General features: G+C 35.0%; 1 protein-coding gene across 1 annotated transcript in view; it reads left to right on the plus strand.

The window, feature by feature from the left end:
• IREB2 (iron responsive element binding protein 2) overlaps positions 1–17,901 on the plus strand; it is a 55,841-nt gene extending 37,940 nt beyond the window's left edge. The window contains exons 11-22 of the mRNA XM_007173438.3: positions 1,242–1,358; positions 2,433–2,592; positions 3,383–3,518; positions 4,706–4,790; positions 5,161–5,317; positions 5,630–5,754; positions 7,407–7,511; positions 7,608–7,750; positions 10,721–10,868; positions 10,954–11,076; positions 13,863–14,048; positions 14,767–17,901. Coding sequence (XP_007173500.1) covers positions 1,242–1,358; positions 2,433–2,592; positions 3,383–3,518; positions 4,706–4,790; positions 5,161–5,317; positions 5,630–5,754; positions 7,407–7,511; positions 7,608–7,750; positions 10,721–10,868; positions 10,954–11,076; positions 13,863–14,048; positions 14,767–14,877 — 1,596 coding nt within the window. The 3' untranslated portion in view covers positions 14,878–17,901. The remainder of the gene's footprint in view (positions 1–1,241; positions 1,359–2,432; positions 2,593–3,382; positions 3,519–4,705; positions 4,791–5,160; positions 5,318–5,629; positions 5,755–7,406; positions 7,512–7,607; positions 7,751–10,720; positions 10,869–10,953; positions 11,077–13,862; positions 14,049–14,766) is intronic.
• Positions 17,902–18,994: the final 1,093 nt, after the last annotated feature.

Raw genomic sequence — 18,994 nt, forward strand, 5'->3', positions numbered from 1 at the left:
TTGCCTGTCTTTCCCTCACTAGAATGAATACAAGTAGGCTCCACGAGGACAGGAACTTCACCTGCTTTGTTTGGCACTCTGTCCCCAGCTCCTAGAAGAGTGCGTGGCACATAGTGGATGCTCAGTAACACGTTAGGTGAATAAGTGAATACATATAGTATATTGAGTGCCATATAGAACCCATAGGAATTGAATTTGTGTGACGTTCTGGGCAAATCTTTCAACTTCTCTGATTATTTTCTGGTCCCTTTCAGTTCCATTTATCAAATCTAGTGCTCTGTCCACACTTTTTTTAAAAAGGGAAAGAATAAGAACAGTTAAATGGAAACATTTTGGTGGTATAATGAAATGGAATAAATGTGCCTATTAAAAACCTGACCAGATAGATGATAAGAAATAAAACTAAAATTCATCAGGATGTTGATTTCAAGAGAAACTCATACATACTTAGACACAGACTAGGATCACGTGGATCCGTGAAATAAAAGTGTAAGAAAAGCAGGTGTTTCAGTTGTGCTCAACCAGAATAAACAGGGCTGTTAAATAATGATGAAAGCCATAGTGAAGAAAAACTTGTTTGAATTGATTATACACAAATAAAATGTACATAGGGAAATGGTAGAAATACCAGAAGAAATTAATAGAAACCTAGCTGGGAGGTGGAATTTTTATAAAATGTTTTTTTTTTAAACCAAGGGATAAAAGCATGGTCTGCAGGGGCCTGGCTAGCTAAACTAGAACCAGGAGTAGAAAAACCCTTTTCTGCTGCGTCCCCCAAGCACCCTCTATTGACCAGACTTAACATCGTACAAGCTGAGAAAGGAGAAGTGTTTACTAAGCCCACCTCTGTTACCACAGAGCAGGCAAAGAAGGATGACTTTGGAGCTCAGAATCAATAAACTTAGCTGGCACAGGCATCTACTTTATCATCAGGCATGTGTGAAGACAGTGTTATCTTTGTGGGAAAAAACCATTTGGGGGGAAAAAAATTTTATATAGACTGTATGGTTGTTGTGCTAGTTTGCATACTGGTCTGCTAGTCTTTTAGCAAATTTTTATATATTTCATAAATTAAATGGCATTGTTTTAAAATATTTCTTGGGAGTGTATATCACCATTAAAACAAATTGCATTCAAACAAATGTGAGTATATTCATTCTGCATCAGAAAGTAGTACTCAAGTTGGAATCTGTACTTAGGAATTCTAATTACTTCTCTCCCTCTTTTCTCTCATTTCCTAGGTGATCCAGATTAATCTGAATTCAATAGTTCCATCTGTCAGTGGTCCAAAAAGACCTCAGGATAGAGTTGCTTTGACAGATATGAAAAGTGATTTCCAAGCTTGCTTAAATGAAAAGGTAGATTACCTTATTTGTCAATACACCTTGTGCTAAGCAGTGAAGAACTAGCAGGATGACCCATGAACTCAATCAACTGCTGTATTTTTATATGTTATTGGCACACACCAGAAGCCCCCTCCTTTGCCTCTGTCCAAAGTGCAAGTCAGACATTTCATGAGCTTGTTCCCAGATCCACTGTGAGGACCAGAGGTTGATTGGGTATATTTAAATAAAAATTTAAAGTTAAAAATTGAGTTTCTTAGTCATGATAGCCTCATTTCAAGTTGAATAGGTACATGTGGCTATGGCTCTTGTATTGGACAGCATCACTATTGAATATTTACATCATCACAGAAAATTCTGTTGGGCAGCACTGCTCTAGACTTTTGTGATTTCTCAGACTAGGACAAAACCACTACACTGTTGTGATTACTCTCTTAAAGTCTGGTAAATTAACTAAATACCAAGTGACCTCTTTGACTTTCAGGGTTTGTACTTCCCGTCTTGAGAATCATGGCTTCAATCCTGTCACTTTTTCTATTCTGAGAACTAGTAGCTGGCTTTCTTTTCAGAGCCTTTCTTTTTATAATTTCTTTTCTCTTTTTTTTTGAGGAAAATGTCAAACTTGTACAGGAATAATAAAATAGTGTAATGAATTCCTGTGTCCCTCACTTCAACAATTACCAACTCATAACCCATCTTGCTTCATCTGTTCTACATACATATAGACACACAGGATCATTTTGAAGCAAATCTTCAAGGCCATTTTTAACAGAAAAAGTTTGTACCATCTCTTGAGAATTACTGTTAAGTAGGAATGAATAAAGAACAGCAAAGCCAAATAAGATCTGGATCCTGAGTAGTTGGCTGGACTCAGCAGATAAAAGCTTAGGAACACCACCAGACTCCTGTCATGATTATTCAAATTCATGCTTCAGCTGAATTATAACTACTGAATGTCATGGACCTTCAGCATCACTCACAAATAGTCAGAACTTATCAAATGTCAAGGATCTGCCATATTTTCTACCATTCTTTTTTTCTATACATATCCACAATATTTAGTTTATATTTATGTGCAAATTTGTATAGGTTGGATTTAAAGGCTTCCAAATTGCAGCTGAAAAGCAAAATGATATCGTCTCTATTCATTATGAAGGAAGTGAATATAAGCTGTCTCATGGATCTGTGGTCATTGCTGCCGTTATCAGTTGTACCAATAATTGCAATCCATCTGTCATGCTCGCTGCAGGTAGGTTGTGGTTTATAGCCATACATTTTCTGTTATGTTCACATTCTGTTTCTTAGATTATGCATGAGTATTGATGCCTGTGTTTGATATTGAGAACCTGAGTTTTTAATTAGGTTTTAAGGAGCCTAAGTTTGATTTATGTTATTAATTTTGTTTTATTACAAAGAAGGTGAATTTTTAAAATTATAACATGTATCTATGAGTTTTAGGTTGTATCTGTTATTTCTATCTACTTAGAAGTATAGTTAATTAGCAGATCTCTTGATCTACTAGACATTTACCATGGCAGTGTACTAGATTCAGTTGAGACACAAAGGAAGTAAAAGATTATTGATAAGGAATATAAATGAAATCAATTATATGTATGTGGAACAATTCATTAATTGTATAAAATCAAGTATAAATGTTAAATTGCTATTAGTTCATTACGATTATAGCATTTAAAATGGTTCATTTAATGATATGTATTATATGTGTACATGATGTTATTATATATCCTTTTCCATTTGTGTGCATGATGCCATGATATCAGATTGTATCTTAATAATTTATAACGTAAAAGCTAGTATATCTACCACAATTTTTTATTTGTTTTAAATGAAACAAATCAGTAGAATAATGTGAACAAAATAATGACAGTAAATGTGTGAATTTTAGACTTTTACCCTAACCTGTATTGGAGGTGACCTGTAAAATAAACCATAAACCCTTTCTTACTTCCTACTTTAATATGAGGGAAAGAGGGAGAGAAACATTGCCATAATAAATTATTGTTTCTTTACTGTTGCAGGTCTTTTGGCTAAAAAAGCTGTTGAAGCTGGTCTGCATGTTAAACCTTATATAAGAACAAGTTTATCTCCAGGCAGTGGGATGGTTACACATTACCTCAGTTCAAGTGGAGTATTACCATATCTTAGTAAGCTCGGGTAAGTGATGGTTACCACTCTTTATATTGACATTGGTATTCAGCAGTGATTGAAACTACTTGTTAGGACCTTTCATATACAAAAAGAAGATAGAAAAAAACGCTTTACTTCTACTTGTTGCCTTGCCATTACCACAAAATCTTTGAGGCCGTATCACTCAGCAGACATTTACTAGGCATATTCAATGAGCAGCAAGGCATTGTGTTGGCTACAAAGAAGTAGGAGATGTGATCTCTAATTTAAAGATGGAAACACAAGACAAACAAGTAAAACCAAGTAACAGTGACAGACAGGTAAGGGATGGTACCAAGTATTGCATAATTTGCATGAGTCATGTAGATCATCAGTTTTCAGAACAGAGTGAGATCTTATAGGTTGCATTATTAACTGAATAAATTGTCTTAATTGAGGTTTTGTGAGATTATTGTATCCATTAAGCATAGGTTAAGTTGTCCCTGAACTTTGGAGAAAATAACTTATATTTCTTATGTACTCAAAAAAATAATTGATGCTAGCTGTGTTTTCACTGTGTATTTTGGAACATAGTGTCTTACGTTAATCGATTCTTTTGCAAAACTGCCAAGTTTTAGGTTTTTTTCTTTGTTTAGACGAGCAGCTGAAAGTAATTTTGAGGATTATACCTGTAATTTTTAAGTTATATCATCTTGGAGTTTTTGTCAGGAGCTTTTCTTGGGTTTATTAGTTGGTTGAGAATTAAAAGATTACTCCTATCAGAGTACCCAATTACAGTGCCTCTTTGGGGGCCTTTGGTCGGATTGTTGCAGCCAGGTCCTCTTGATATTTGACAGTTTAAACCCCTTTGGAGGAAAGTATAATATCGATTTTTTGAATGGTCATGTTATATATTCCTAGCGAGTAGTATCTGAAGAATTTTCTTGCGTAGTGTGATAAGTTTTATGTCAGATTTAGTTAACCAAATTTAACTAGGGAGTGTCCTCTAAGTATCGGGACTCTTCAGAGGTTTGCATTCAGTACAGATAGCGTGCCTGAGGGTCAGACTTGATTGCTCAAAAGCTGTGAAATGAACATGTTGATGAAGGTTCGTGTGTTGTGAATGTTCTCTTCAGCAATCTTAACTACAGTGATGGAAATGAAAGATAAGACTTGTCCTTTCTTTACAAATGTTGTGATTTTCTGTCCAATCACATTTATTTTTTGAAATGCAGATTTGAAATAGTTGGCTATGGATGTTCAACATGTGTGGGAAATACAGCACCCTTATCAGAAGCAGTTTTAAATGCAGTAAAACAGGTAAACTGTGTGGATCAGTAAGACATCCAAATGGTTTTTCTTAACTGTATTTCACTATTATCAAAAATATATATTAATGTATTTATATTTCTGTAGTCCTTGCATCTCTTGGGAAGAGTAACCTATCAATCATAAAATGATTCTTTGAAGCCATTTTTAGAACCTTGAACTAATTCCTTAATAGTGTAAGGAATTATTGTAGTTTATTTACAGTATTGATAGTTCTGTACCTAATAATTAGAAATAATGCTTTTGGTTATCATGCCCTCAGAAGTGTAATATTTGAGATTTCTTATATGTGATTATCCAAATTTGTACCATCTCTTGAATTGAACATATTCATTTGTGCTTTTTGTTTTTTTTTTTTCAGGGTGATTTGGTTACTTGTGGAGTTTTATCTGGAAATAAAAATTTTGAAGGTCGTCTTTGTGATTGTGTTCGTGCCAATTATCTTGCCTCTCCACCCTTAGTGGTAGCTTATGCCATAGCAGGCACAGTGAATATAGATTTCCAGACAGAGCCTTTAGGTATCTTTTCCTTTATATGTATACATATATACCTGGCGCACACTTTTTTCCCCAAAAGTTGTACTTTTGAAATGTTTCCTAGACTGTTCATTTTTTGAATTATTTCAGAAAATCTTATCACGATGCATTATTAATTTTTGATTCATATGAAGAATATATAATGTGCAAGTAATTAGTTCTTTCAGCTGCTTACACCTGAAGCACTCTTGTTGAATAATATACTTGGTTTCTATGATGTGTCTTTGAAAAGATGTGAACATTTTGAGGGAGTTACTTTTTATACTAAATTTCATATGAAAAATTTTTAACCAGGTACTGACCCTACTGGCAGGAATATTTACCTACATGATATTTGGCCTAGTCGAGAAGAAGTTCATCAGATAGAGGAAGAACATGTTGTGTTATCCATGTTTAAAGCATTAAAAGAGAAGACAGAGGTAAGACTCTCATTTGTTTCTTAAAAGGTTTAGTAAAGTGGCAGTGTTTCTTTATTTCACGTATCTTTCTGAATAGAATCAAAATTAAAATTACATTATTTTGAATACACAGTTTTTAATGAGTGACATTTTGTATCTGGAATCTCTAGTATCTAAGAGTATCAGAATTTTATTTATTCACTCATTAGAAATGTATAGCAAAAACATTTATATTTGGCATCCTGAACGTGGACACACTTCATAGAAACTGCCCTTGTTTGTTGTTCCCATTCAAATGGTTCAAAATTCAAAAGAAATAAGAGCAGACATTGATGTCTCCCTCCCACCCATTCCTTAGCCATCTACTTTATCTCCTCAAAGGCAACCAGTTATGTCAGTTTCTTAAGCATCGTTCCAGAGATGTTTTGTGTATCTAGAAGCTAATACATACATTCACACTTTTTAAAAAGAATTTAGAATATAAACATGAGAGCAATAATGATAGTTATTCACTTAACAAATATTTATTGAGCCCCTAGTATGTGCCAGGCACTCTTCTAGCTGTTTGGAATATATCAGTGAAGAAAACACAAAGTTCTCAAGGGGAGAGGCAGATAGTAAACTGTAGACAGAATAATTAGGTAAGTTATACAATATGTTAAAAAGTAATGAGTGCTGTAGAAAATTACAGAACAGGGTAAAGAGAACCAATTGTGTGAAATTTGGGGAGTAGATTGCAGTTTTATATAGGATAGTTGAAAACATGGTATTTGAGCAAAGTTTTGAAGGAGGTGAACAAGTTAGTCATATATCTGAACAAAGAACAGGGCTTACCAGGTAGAGGGACCAGTGTAAAGGCCTTAAGGAGGGAACCATAATGAAGGCAGTGTGACTAGAACATAGGAAGTAAGAAGGATGGTGGTAGGAAATGACGTCCAGATTACATAGGGAATTTTAGGCCATTATTAACATTTAATCTTGTACTCTGAAGTGAGATGGGGAGCCATTGGAAGGTGTGGAACAGGAGTGTCATAATCAAAAAGATTGCACTGTCTTTGAATTGAAACTATATTGGGGCAAGAGGGTTGGGTAATACGAAGGATAGAGTCAGGAGGACCTATTGTATGTAGTAGTCCAAAGTAAAAAATGGTAATAGCATGGAACATTTGGGGTAGCCGTGGAGGCGGTGAGTAATGGTGAGATTTTGAATATAGTTTGAAGGCAGGACTAATAATACAGTGATGTAGGACAAATACGTTGGAAAAAAAAAAGGTTTTCTCCATGATAATATTCTTAAATATTAAAAGTATACCCCAAAACACACTTAATGTTTTGTTTAAGTTAAGCAACATTTTTAGATTTTTCTAACTTCTTTAGCTTTTCTGGGGCTCTGTAAAGTCTTTCACATTCAGTTTGTATTGAAACTTAACTCTTAGGGCATTCCTGAAAATCTGGTGTGCTGGAATTCGATGAGCAAATTTTATCAGTTCAGTCCAAAAATGTCATAATTTTATAGAATGCAGTATCTTAGCTTTCTTTCCAAATGGATGAGGCCTATTTTCTTTTCTTAATTCTAACCTAAGTACTATGTTAATTTCCTCATTTTCATAAACCTCTTTTTCTGACTCCATTTTATCTTTCTTTTGGTTTATCAACCAAAACCATACTCACAGATGGGAAATAAACGGTGGAATTCTTTAGAAGTACCAGATTCAGTTTTGTTTCCATGGGATTTAAAGTCTACTTATGTCAGATGTCCTTCATTTTTTGATAAGCTTGTGAGTACTTTTTTACTATTTGATATTTAAAAAATTGTTTGAAGTTTAAAAAACCTCATGAAGAGTTAAATGCCTTTAACATTTTTTACCTTTTAGACCAAAGAGCCAGTTGCACTCCAGCCTATTGAAAATGCCCATGTCTTATTATATCTGGGAGACTCTGTCACGACAGATCATATATCACCTGCTGGAAGCATTGCTAGGAGTAGTCCTGCTGCTAAGTATTTGACAAACAGAGGGTATGTGTACATGGTTATAGGCTGTTTTTGTTTTATCTTTCTCATTAATTAAGAGGCTTTTACTGGTCATGTTCCTTTATCCAGTAAATTACATGCTATCATGGGTGTCTGATTGTCTATGTACTTGACCTAAGCAATAACTGGGATACCTGTTGTACCTGCTTTTGCTTGTAAACTTCAGAAATTGAAATTGCTATTTTAAATTGAGCCCTTGTCCATTAAATAAACAACTAATTGGAAACAGGAGTTTTCTTTTTCAGTGCTACTTTGTTGAAAAGTCAGATTGGTTTGACCTACCAAACAAAGCCTGATGGTTCTAACCATCTTCCAGTGTTGGACTGCACAATTTAAATGTGTGTATTTTGGGCTATAAAATGTACATGCGTGAGGCTAGGCTTGATCTGTATCAAATCAAAAGACAGTGAATTTCTGCTTCTTGAGTGTAAAATTTCACAAGAATAATAAATGTGAATGTAAAGGAGATAATTTACATAAGATATATAAATCCAAAACTAGAAGGAATTTGTTTCATTTCTGTGTGATTAATAACGTAGAGTTGCTCTGTTATCAAAGAACTGTTTTGACACCAGAGACAAAATTTTGCTAAAGGCAGAATTTGTGGTATTGCTGCCTGATTAGCCTTTTGATGCTTGAGCTATGCAAGTGATAAGACTCTTCATTGAAATATCTTATAAAAATCAGTGCTACATAGCTTGGTTTGACATGTAATACTGCATAGCTCTTACTATAATCTCATTAGTGCTATTGTGAAATCTGTGTTTGAATTTATTTTCTAGTTAATTGTAGTTTGGTAGGAATTAAAACACTTTTTGGTAGAAATTGCTAATAGCAACTCCATTTGGTGTAATTTGATGAAGATAAATCAGTTTGTTTTACATACGGCTTTTGTTCATAGTGGTGAGAAATAAAATAAGTTTTATTTCTCCCAAATATTTTTTAAAAGGTGATTTCCATCTTGGTCGTAATTGTGACAAAGATTCCAACCCCCCCCCCCCAAAAAAAAGCCACCACTTCTCTCAAATACACAATTTTTATATTTATTGTAATTGCTGATATGGATTTCTTATAGCACAGTTAATACCGTAGTTTTCGTCAGTTAAAAATTTTATTTTTAAAGACACTCAAACCCCTCACCATCTCCATCCTGAAGTACGTTTAAATGTACATCCTGAGATAAGATGTTTAAATTAGAAGCATATTTGTTGTCTTTACATAAAAGACCAAATTAGAGACTGATGGAAGTTGGTTGTTGATTGTTGAGCTGCTTATGCTCAGTTTTCTCTTGTCCCTAAAAGGTCATTTATATAGTAACCAATCCTGTAGCAATGAATACCCATAGCACACAGATAATGGTGTCTAAATACCAATTCTTAGGACAAGCAACCAATTCGTCTTAGAGAAATGGTTGATTCCAGGTTTGGCCCTGGAAAATATACAAGATGATTCTAGATGTCTTATACCAAAAGCAAAAGAGCTATAGAGACTACCAACGAGTGTTTTAATTCCCACCAAACTACAATTAACTACCAGGCTTTCTGTCAAAAGGTCTCAGGAGCCAACTTGAATCTGTCACTGCTCAAAGATGGGACATGTTGAGCATCAATAAAGAATAATAACTGGAATGGGTTGAAACATAATATGTTTAAATCCATGAGTTCATAATAATATTAAAAGAGAAAAACTAAAAACTCCAAGTTGCCTTTGGAAGATGATGGGAAACCATCTCATTATTTAACAAGAAAGTCTTTTCTGTATGGAATGTATTTCATTATAACCAAATCATTGATGAAGGAAAGTTTGTCTTCATAGAAGTTTTCCAGCTAAAAAGTGAAGAAGGAATAAGAGAAATAGAGTATCATTTTGCAGTCCCTAATGCAGTCTAGACAATGATGATCAATCACTGGTAGCATTCCAGAAAGAAAACTGGGTATCATGTGCTCCTGATGGAAGTATGACCTATATGCAGCATTGTTGCAAAAATTAAAAACCCAAGTCTTGTCAAGTCACTAGATTTGACATCTGGTTAACAAGAAATACAGGAGGGAGAACAACATATGAAATGATACTGTGAAGATGCAGTGAGCGCAGTCTACATATAGGAAACTACAAATGACCTAATTTCTTTAGATAAAGTATAAGAGGAGACAAAAAAGGAGAGGGAACATATAGATTAAAAAAGACTTGAGGGGGGCTTCCCTGGTGGCGCAGTGGTTGAGAATCTGCCTGCCAATGCGGGGGACATGGGTTCGAGCCCTGGTCTGGGAGGATCCCACATGCCGCGGAGCAACTGGGCCCATGCGCCACAACTACTGAGCCTGCGCGTCTGGAGCCTGTGCTCCGCAACAAGAGAGGCCGCGATGGTGAGAGGCCCGCGCACCGCGATGAAGAGTGGCCCCCGCTTGCCACAACTAGAGAAAGCCCTCGCGCAGAAACGAAGACCCAACACAGCCATAAATTTAAAAATAAATAAACAAAAACACATTAAAAAAAAAAAAGACTTGAGATCAACTGGATGAACTTATAAACCATATTTGGATCTGATTGGAGCAAACCAACAACTAAAAAAGTAGTAGGAAAACCAGGGACATTTGAATATTGACTGGCTAGCTGGTATTAAGAAGTTCGGAGGGTTTTGTTTGTAACAAGGTAGTATTTTTAAGTCCGTATCTTTTAGAGAAACATACTGAAATGTATACAGTTAAAATATGATATCTGAGTTTTCTTCAAAACAGTCTAATGGAGGATGATTATAGGAGAAACAAAGATTCCATGAATTGATTATTGTAGAGTAGTGATAGGCTCCTGGGCATTCACTGTTCTGTTTTCTCTACTTTTGTGCATGCTTGAAATTTTCCATAATAAAAAAGTGTTTATGAGTAAGTTTTACAATTTAATAATGTGATTATTTTCCATCTAAAATAAAAACTAACTTCCATAACTTTGTTGCAGCCTTACCCCTCGTGAATTCAACTCTTATGGAGCCCGAAGAGGTAATGATGCTGTGATGACAAGAGGCACTTTCGCAAATATCAAGCTTTTTAATAAGTTCATTGGAAAACCAGCTCCGAAAACAGTTCATTTTCCATCAGGACAGACGGTAAGGATGTATACAGAGTATTTAGGCAGTTGCTAACTAGATCAAAATTTGTATTAAAATTTCTTATGTTTGTTTTAATCTACAGCTAGATGTATTTGAGGCTGCAGAGCTGTACCAGAAGGAAGGTATCCCACTGATTATTTTAGCAGGGAAGAAATATGGTTCAGGAAATTCAAGAGATTGGGCTGCCAAAGGACCATACTTGCTGGTATTGATTCTTAAATTTTATGTTAAACTTCAAAGAGTTTTAAATATTCCCTTTTGTCAGTAACATCCTGTCAAAGTTCATTTTGTTCATTTAGACTTTTTATGCCTACTTGGATCTCATCTGTGGGTGTTTTTAAGTGACCTTATATAATACGTTGTACTAATCTAGTTGCATTTTAATACTCTGAATTTAATTAAACCTACATCAGTCTTATTTGTGAAAATAAATGTGGTAGAGGGAAAGGATATTCTGTCTTAAATTATTGCTTTATAATAATAATTATTTATACCCATTGGTAGTTTTACTTGCCCCCTTTTCATTTAATTTTCTGATTTGCTCCATCAAAGGTTAACGACTCAGAGATAGTGGGCCACGTTTTACTTTTATCTTTTTCCAAATAGGTGATATTGGTCCCTGGCTGTCTGCTAGGAAGACATTTCTGTTGAGACTGTTTCCTTGTTGAAGAGCAAATAGGGGATCTGTTGGAGAGAATAGTCCTGTGACGTGTGCTCTCTGCCATTTCATACTCATACTGTGCTTCTCTTTACAATTGTAGTTGTTGAAGAGGCTGGTCAAAATACAGCCCTCATAGCTATCATAATCATACAAACGTCATTTGTTTTGAATCTTTAATTCCCCTCCCCCTAAAAATGTAAATACTCTAAGGAGTTGTGGGAATAAGTCTAATTCTTCGTCTTTGTAAGATAATAATTTTAAGTACCAACATACTTCAGAGATACTCCAGTCTCAGTTCTTCACCACTGCAAGAAAGTGATTATCACAATAAAGCGAGCTGCACAAGTTTTTCGGTTTCCCAGTGCATATAAAAAGTTACGTTTACACTGTACTGTAGTCTATTAAGTGTGCAACAGCATATCTAAAAAAAAATTGTACAGGGCGTCCCTGGTGGCGCAGTGGTTGAGAATCTGCCTGCCAATGCAGGGGACACGGGTTCGAGACCTGGCCTGGGAAGATCCCACATGCCACGGAGCAACTAGGCCCGTGAGCCACAATTACTGAGCCTGCGCATCTGGAGCCTGTGCTCCGCAACAAGAGAGGCCGCGATAGTGAGAAGCCCCCACACCGCGATGAAGAGTGGCCCCCGCTTGCCGCAACTAGAGAAAGCCCTCGCACAGAAACTAAGACCCAACACAGCCAAAAATAAATAAATTAATTAATTAATTAATTTTTAAAAAATCGTACATACTTTAATTAAAAAATACTTTACTGCTAAAAAATGCTAACCATCATCTGAGCCTTCAGCAAGTCGTATAGTAACATCAAAGATCACTTGTCACAGATCACCATAACAAATAAAATAATAATGAAAACATTTGAAATATTACAAGAATTACCAAAATGTGACACACACATGAAGTGAGCAAATGCTGTTGGATAAATGGAGCCTGTAGACTTGCTTGACACAGAGTTGCCAAAAAACTTCAATTTGTTAAAAAACATAGTATCTGCAAAGCTCAATAAAAACAAGGTATGTCTATATCGTGAATATTAATTATAGGTATAGGTTCCCTTTTTTTTCCTGAAGTTTTTTTTAGCTTTTGTTGTTGTTGTTGTGGGCTTTCCTCATATAGCTATTGATCCTTGGCTGTCCATTCAGTTGGACATTAAAAAACTGATTAAAAGCTGTAGTTGTGAGCTGCGTTTTGTTAGTCGGCCTTACTAATGATAAGCTACCTTTTTCATTGAGATAGCCCTATATGTTAGTATCTGTAAATATTTTCTCTGGGCCATTCAGTTTCTTCATGGAAGGAGGCCCATTGAAGAAACAGACTTACTCCCCCCATTTCTGATAGTATTCTCACCCAGCTTTCCCGTGAGCCTAGTGTTCCTCCTCAGTCTAGAGCATCCATCCTCTGCAGGGTGCTGGCACTCCCAAGGGGTGGAACAAAATCTTACTCTTTTTATGTATGAAGTATAGATATACATATACATACATAAACAGATACACAGTATATTTGTGACATTAAATTTTGGGGGGGAGGTGATGAGGAGGAAGACGTGATTAGAAGGGAAATGTCTAAACCTCCTTAGGAAGATAATAATGAAAAAAAGTAGAGAAACATGGGTCTTTAGCTGATTTTGTCCGGAGAATAGCCTCCTCTCTTGAGTGGGAACTGAGCTGGAGATCTTACTGCTTTTTATAGACTTCTAACTAGTATCCCAGTGTTCTGAGAACCTCATGCCTCTGAGTCTCAAGCCTTTTCTAGGTTCTTTGTTGCAAATTGACTCAAATCTTACTGGTATCACCCTAGTTTCAGTTTATCAGTTTGTAGTTTCAACATTGTCTGCTAAGTCAGTTACCTGTCTCTGTTTTCTGAATATTTATAGAATTTGCACATCCTATTCCCTTTGTTGCTATGGGTTTACACTTCTTTATTCTTTTATTTTAGTGGCAATTTAAAAGGGAGTGTTGATGAACACATACGTTAGATCTACCATAATTAAACAGAAATCCTCCTGAGCCCTTTTTGAGTTTAAAGCAGCCGCCCCCAGTTATAGAGAGCGCTTACTATATGGTAGGCACTGGCAGTACTTAACCCTGGAGTGGCCGAGGGGCAGTTAGAAGGAGTTAAGGAGCTACTTAGAGAAAAATAACCTATAAAAGACTTCTTTAAATACTTTGATGTAACATTGACCTTTAGTATGGGGTATTGGGTTTAAAGTTTTTACAGAAAAGCCAAAAGTAGAATTTTTTTCCCTTTAAAATGCTCAGTAAAGCAACTTTCAGAGATGAATGGAGGAAATAAAATGCATGTTTGTTACAGGGTGTGAAAGCTGTTTTGGCTGAAAGTTATGAAAAAATTCACAAAGATCATTTGATTGGAATTGGCATAGCTCCACTTCAGTTCCTTCCAGGAGAAAATGCAGATTCTTTGGGCCTCTCTGGCAGAGAAACATTTTCTTTAACATTTCCTGAAGAACTGTCTCCTGGAGTTACATTAAATATAAAGGTATATCTAAAATTCTCAAATATATGATTGTGTACTATATATGTAAATAGATGGTTGTAAATTGAGTGAAAAACAATTACTGTAAATTGCATACTAATGTCAGTTAGTGAACAAATTGTAGTTTAAGAAGGCTCTGTTTTCTCTGTACTTAAACCGATGTTAATATAGTTGATGTTCTCCGAGGAAAAGTAGAAAACACTGTATACTTAGTCCAGAAAGAAGACATGGACTTGGAGTTACACGCGTTAACTTCCTTTTCCTCGTTATCAGCTCTCTCTGTCCTGATCTAATTTTATCCCAGGCACTTACACCACTTAAGGAGAAGCCAAAATTGAGTGTTCAGGGTTAGAGTAACACAGACTTTACAACCAAGAAAAAAGGAAAAAGAGTAGCAATATTATATGCAATGAATATTTAATTTAACATAAAATGAACATGAGTAACAACTTCCCTAATTAGTAAGTCAAAATCTAAATCATTTGATTTAATGTTTTAGGTGATACAATACTTGTTATTTAGAATTAGGGATGAAAATAACATGTTTTTCTACTTAGCTGTGAAGTCTGTGGTTTGGTATATTAGGTGTTTTCAAGCAGGAGAAATGTTTCTCAGACAGAATATGAGTATAGTCACTGAATATGAAGACAGATGGTCTTAACCACTAAGTAAAACTTTGTAGATTTTACCACTCATGTGAGATGTTTTTGTTTGTTTAAAGACAAGCACTGGAAAAGTATTCAGCGTGATTGCTTCCTTTGAAAATGATGTGGAAATAACATTGTTCAAACATGGAGGATTATTAAATTTTGTGGCACGAAAATTCTCATAGTATCTACTCACCATGGATACCTTTCATAACTGGTAACTGCAAACAAAGCCTTTTGTGCTGGACCCAGGAATCCTTACCATGGAGCTGCAGATAGTCCCAGTATGCTCACTTATCTCATCCATGGATGTAAATGATTATGAATCAACGTAGTGACTGAAATGAAATCTTCTTGATTTTAAATAATATACGAATGGTGCTATTAACATTGCTAAAATCAGCGTGTGAAGTGTGTTGTGGAAGAGGCCTGTAAGTATGGGGGGATATTTTATCAGACCATTTTGTAAATAAAGGCAGAATTTGAACTTGTGTTAAAGATTCTTATATGAGTAACCTTCCTGAAGTCTTTCGTTTAGTTTTGCACCTATAAAACTGTATACTACTGTTTGTTGGTTTAAGAGTAGCAGATTGGAATATAACAAGCCAGATAACTTTAAAATTGTGGAAGGTGAAGTCTGATTTATACGTGGATTTTCAGATATATTCGTTCCTTTTCAGAATTGAGTTGCACATAGTTGTCATTCTTAGTTTGCAATATAAGCCAGGGTTATCCTAAGTCTCAGTCTAACTGCAAGGGATAGAACCTGCCCCAGACACAATCATTCTGTCCAATCCAGCCAAGGTTTCCTCCACATCAGAAGGCGGACTGTTAACAGAACACAATTGATTGCGTAGCACCATGTATTGGCAGTGAAAATACGTATCACATATGCAGCCCTTAATTTTTCAGTAATTTGCTACTGTGACCCTGGCAAGCCTCAGATGGCATTATATCAGTTGGATTATTTTGCTCACTCTGTGTGATACTGTAACTTCCTGTAACCTAATATTTTAGGTATTATTAACTAAAATTCCACACTCATTTATGGTTGCTAAAGAGAACTTTATTTAATCATTAAACGCTAACATGATTTCCTCTAGATTTTTAAATTATCCACCCTAAATTATATGGTTGCTCAACCCTAAACATTTTTTAAATGTTGGTTACTTCTTAATTATTTAAATCGATTTCCTGTCATTTTGAATCATTTTACCTGGGATGCATGATACTATTAATTATGTATGCTTTTGCTAACCGTCAGGATAAAACACTTAAGTTATTGCTGTCTGAATACTGTATTTTCTCTATTTGCATGTCTGTTTATCACATCAAATGTTATGTCAACAAGAAGTTTGTCAACTTTTAAGAAAAAGGTTGGATAATTAATTCCAAAAAGTCCTATACCTTTTTTTTTTTTTAATTAAGAAATTAAACTTAGCAGGCAGAAGGTTAATTGTAGTGATTTTTTTTCCCACATGGAGATCATCACATGACCTAGTTAAGTTACTGCAATTCAGAATTAGCTCACATTGCACAGAATAAAGAATTGTTTTAAGCTAAAATGCTGAAATTACCAAACCAGTGGGTAAAGACCACTGAGAACTTTGCACATAATCAAATCATACAATCTTTCAAAAATATTCTGCAAATATGTGTTTAGACAATTAGATGGACTAGAGTTTGGCAAAACGATTTCCCTTTTATTTAAATTTTTTATAAATATTTTCTTTGATACTTTCAAATCACATTGTGTTCTTGATATTTTATAATGCTGTGTATTTGTCAGTGCATATGTTTTTAATTTACATGAAAACATGAATTAGGGATGGAGAATTTACAAGTTGAACATTAAAATATCTGTTACAGGCTTTGAAGAAATGATAATCCAGATTGTTATGTGTGGGGAAAACATCTGTTTTATTTTTAAGCCATACTGTTATATAATATGTAACCTATGGGCAGAGGCCTGGGCATGATCATAAACAGCACATCTAGGAGATGAAGAGAAGATAAAGCTAGCCAGCTATGAATTAAGCATTTATATTTCCAGTCTACCTAGTCCAGTAATAAATAACACAAGAAGATCTTGTATTTCAGGAACAAAATCAAGGTTCTCTTAATCTCTTGCTTACATACAATGAACCAAAAAGCTTGGTAAGCAATGGCTATCAATTTTTGAGGAGAGTCATGGATGTATGTCCCAGAGCATACCTGTATTTCTGCCTCCAGCCAAATTCTGTGTTTGCAAAAATGTGGCCCCTGTTGGTTTTTATTGTTTTACTTATCTCCTTTGTTGAATATATCTGGATAATTTTGTGTTCTAAAAAAAATACACAAATATTGTGGCAGGAAGTATAATAGGCCCCTTAGAGAAGCAAATTAGTGTTGTGAATTTAAAAGTACAATTTCAAAGGTCATTATCAACAGCAGCATTTTTGTTATATTTTAAGAAACATTATGCTACATACCATTGCCATATTTCATGCCTTTGGGTTGCTAATCGCTGAAAATGTCATCCAGTCACTGAATTGCCATTAGTATACCTAAAAAGTTTCCAAGATGACAGTTGTTACTTCCTGTTTTATCTCCAAGCTGACACTTGAATGAGAGGTATTAGACTCCCTTTAGCTAAATTGCTCAGTTTTTCACTGGGAATCAAACTTCAGTGGTACTAAAGGACAAAAAGTACAGCTAAGACCTAAATCAGAATTCTGGTTGTTTGCATATATGGTAACAGTGTTGTGTGCATTCGCCTTCTCAGTGTTGAGTGAGAGGATGAGGAGAAATTATTTGACTGACATTTTTCTGTGGTTGAATTAAAAGACACCTTTCTTTTGCCTTTAGGTTTAGGAGAAAGTGCTAAGATACTGGATGTTGACCCTATCTTAGTTTGATTTGGAGTTATAAAAGAGAGGGGAAGGAGGTGGACTTAGTCTTCTTTAGTGACTTTTCCCCTAAAGTGTGATAGTGCTGATGTTTCTATCAATTTTACACATAGTATGTAATTATGAAACCATATATCTCACTTAAGTAAATATAAATCATTGTCTATTATTTAAAGCCAACAAAACAGTATAACAGTTTTAAGTTCAATAATTTTAAGTATTGTATAGAAATATATTGGAGGCAAAGTTCAGTTGATGACAATTGTGTATATGTTACTGATGCTGTAAATTATTTTTAATAAAGAAAATTGTATTATCACATATTTGACTCTTGTTATAAAATATTTTGTGGTAATCGAAAAATAAAATATGATAACTTAAAAAGAAACAGGATACCATCCAGAAATTTCTCTTCAAACATGTTACTTAAATGTTCAGACATTAGTTATTCCCAATATAACTGCCAAAATGAGAATGAAAACCAAGATAAAGTTTGCAGTAGGAATAGCCTCGAGGAAACAATAAGTAAAGTTGAACTTGATTCAAGGGTTGTTCCAACAGGTACTGAGATTCATGGAATAACATTTTTAGAGTTGGAAAGACTAATATCTCACCCAAAGCAGGATCCCTTGTCTAAATAACATCTAATTGGGCAAACTTTTTTTGAACATTCAAGAGAAGGGAGACTGTGCTAGGCAACCCATTCTGATGAATAAGTTGGACCCTCCACAAGTTGCCCTGAACGTAACCTCCATACTCTAGATCTTTTTTTATGGAGGTAATTTATGTTAAAGTGAACATTTAGGACTGAATTCATCTCATGCTACAAAGTTGTGTATTACAGGAGGAAAGGGCCTTTTCTTGATGGTTGCAGGATGGAGGTGCTATGTTTTCATGAGCCTCTATGCTTTAGGACCAGCTGGTGGTGTTACTTCCTCCTTCCACTGGCTATTCATCAGCACTCTTGAAGCAAGTCATCTGGAGCTGGGAGCCAGGGCCATGAGCCTCTAAAGTAATGTTTTGTAAGTATGGTCATCTGCCCACTGATCTAAAAATATCTGCCCTTTCTCCCACTCTTAATAGCAACCTAAATGAGTAATTGAAATCTACTGAAATTTGGTATTCATAAACTAAAATTAGTACATTATTAGTTTTCTAAGGATTCTAATTCAGTATCCTAAGATTTATTTGCTTTACAATATCAACACAGACACATGGTGATAGTTTGAATATTTGAATATCCAGAGTTTTCAAGGAAGCCTAGTGCAACACCAGTGTTGTGTTTTCTTAGTTTATGGTTTTCACTTGATGCCACTTTTGCTTTTTAATTATAAATTAGTTTAGCTTCAGCTTGTTTTAATTTGATGTGAGTTGTTTGGCTGATAAGTTTTCCAAAATATCAGATTATAAAGCT

The sequence above is a fragment of the Balaenoptera acutorostrata genome, chromosome 3 (genome assembly GCF_949987535.1).
Source record: "Balaenoptera acutorostrata chromosome 3, mBalAcu1.1, whole genome shotgun sequence".
Taxonomy (NCBI): domain Eukaryota; kingdom Metazoa; phylum Chordata; class Mammalia; order Artiodactyla; family Balaenopteridae; genus Balaenoptera; species Balaenoptera acutorostrata.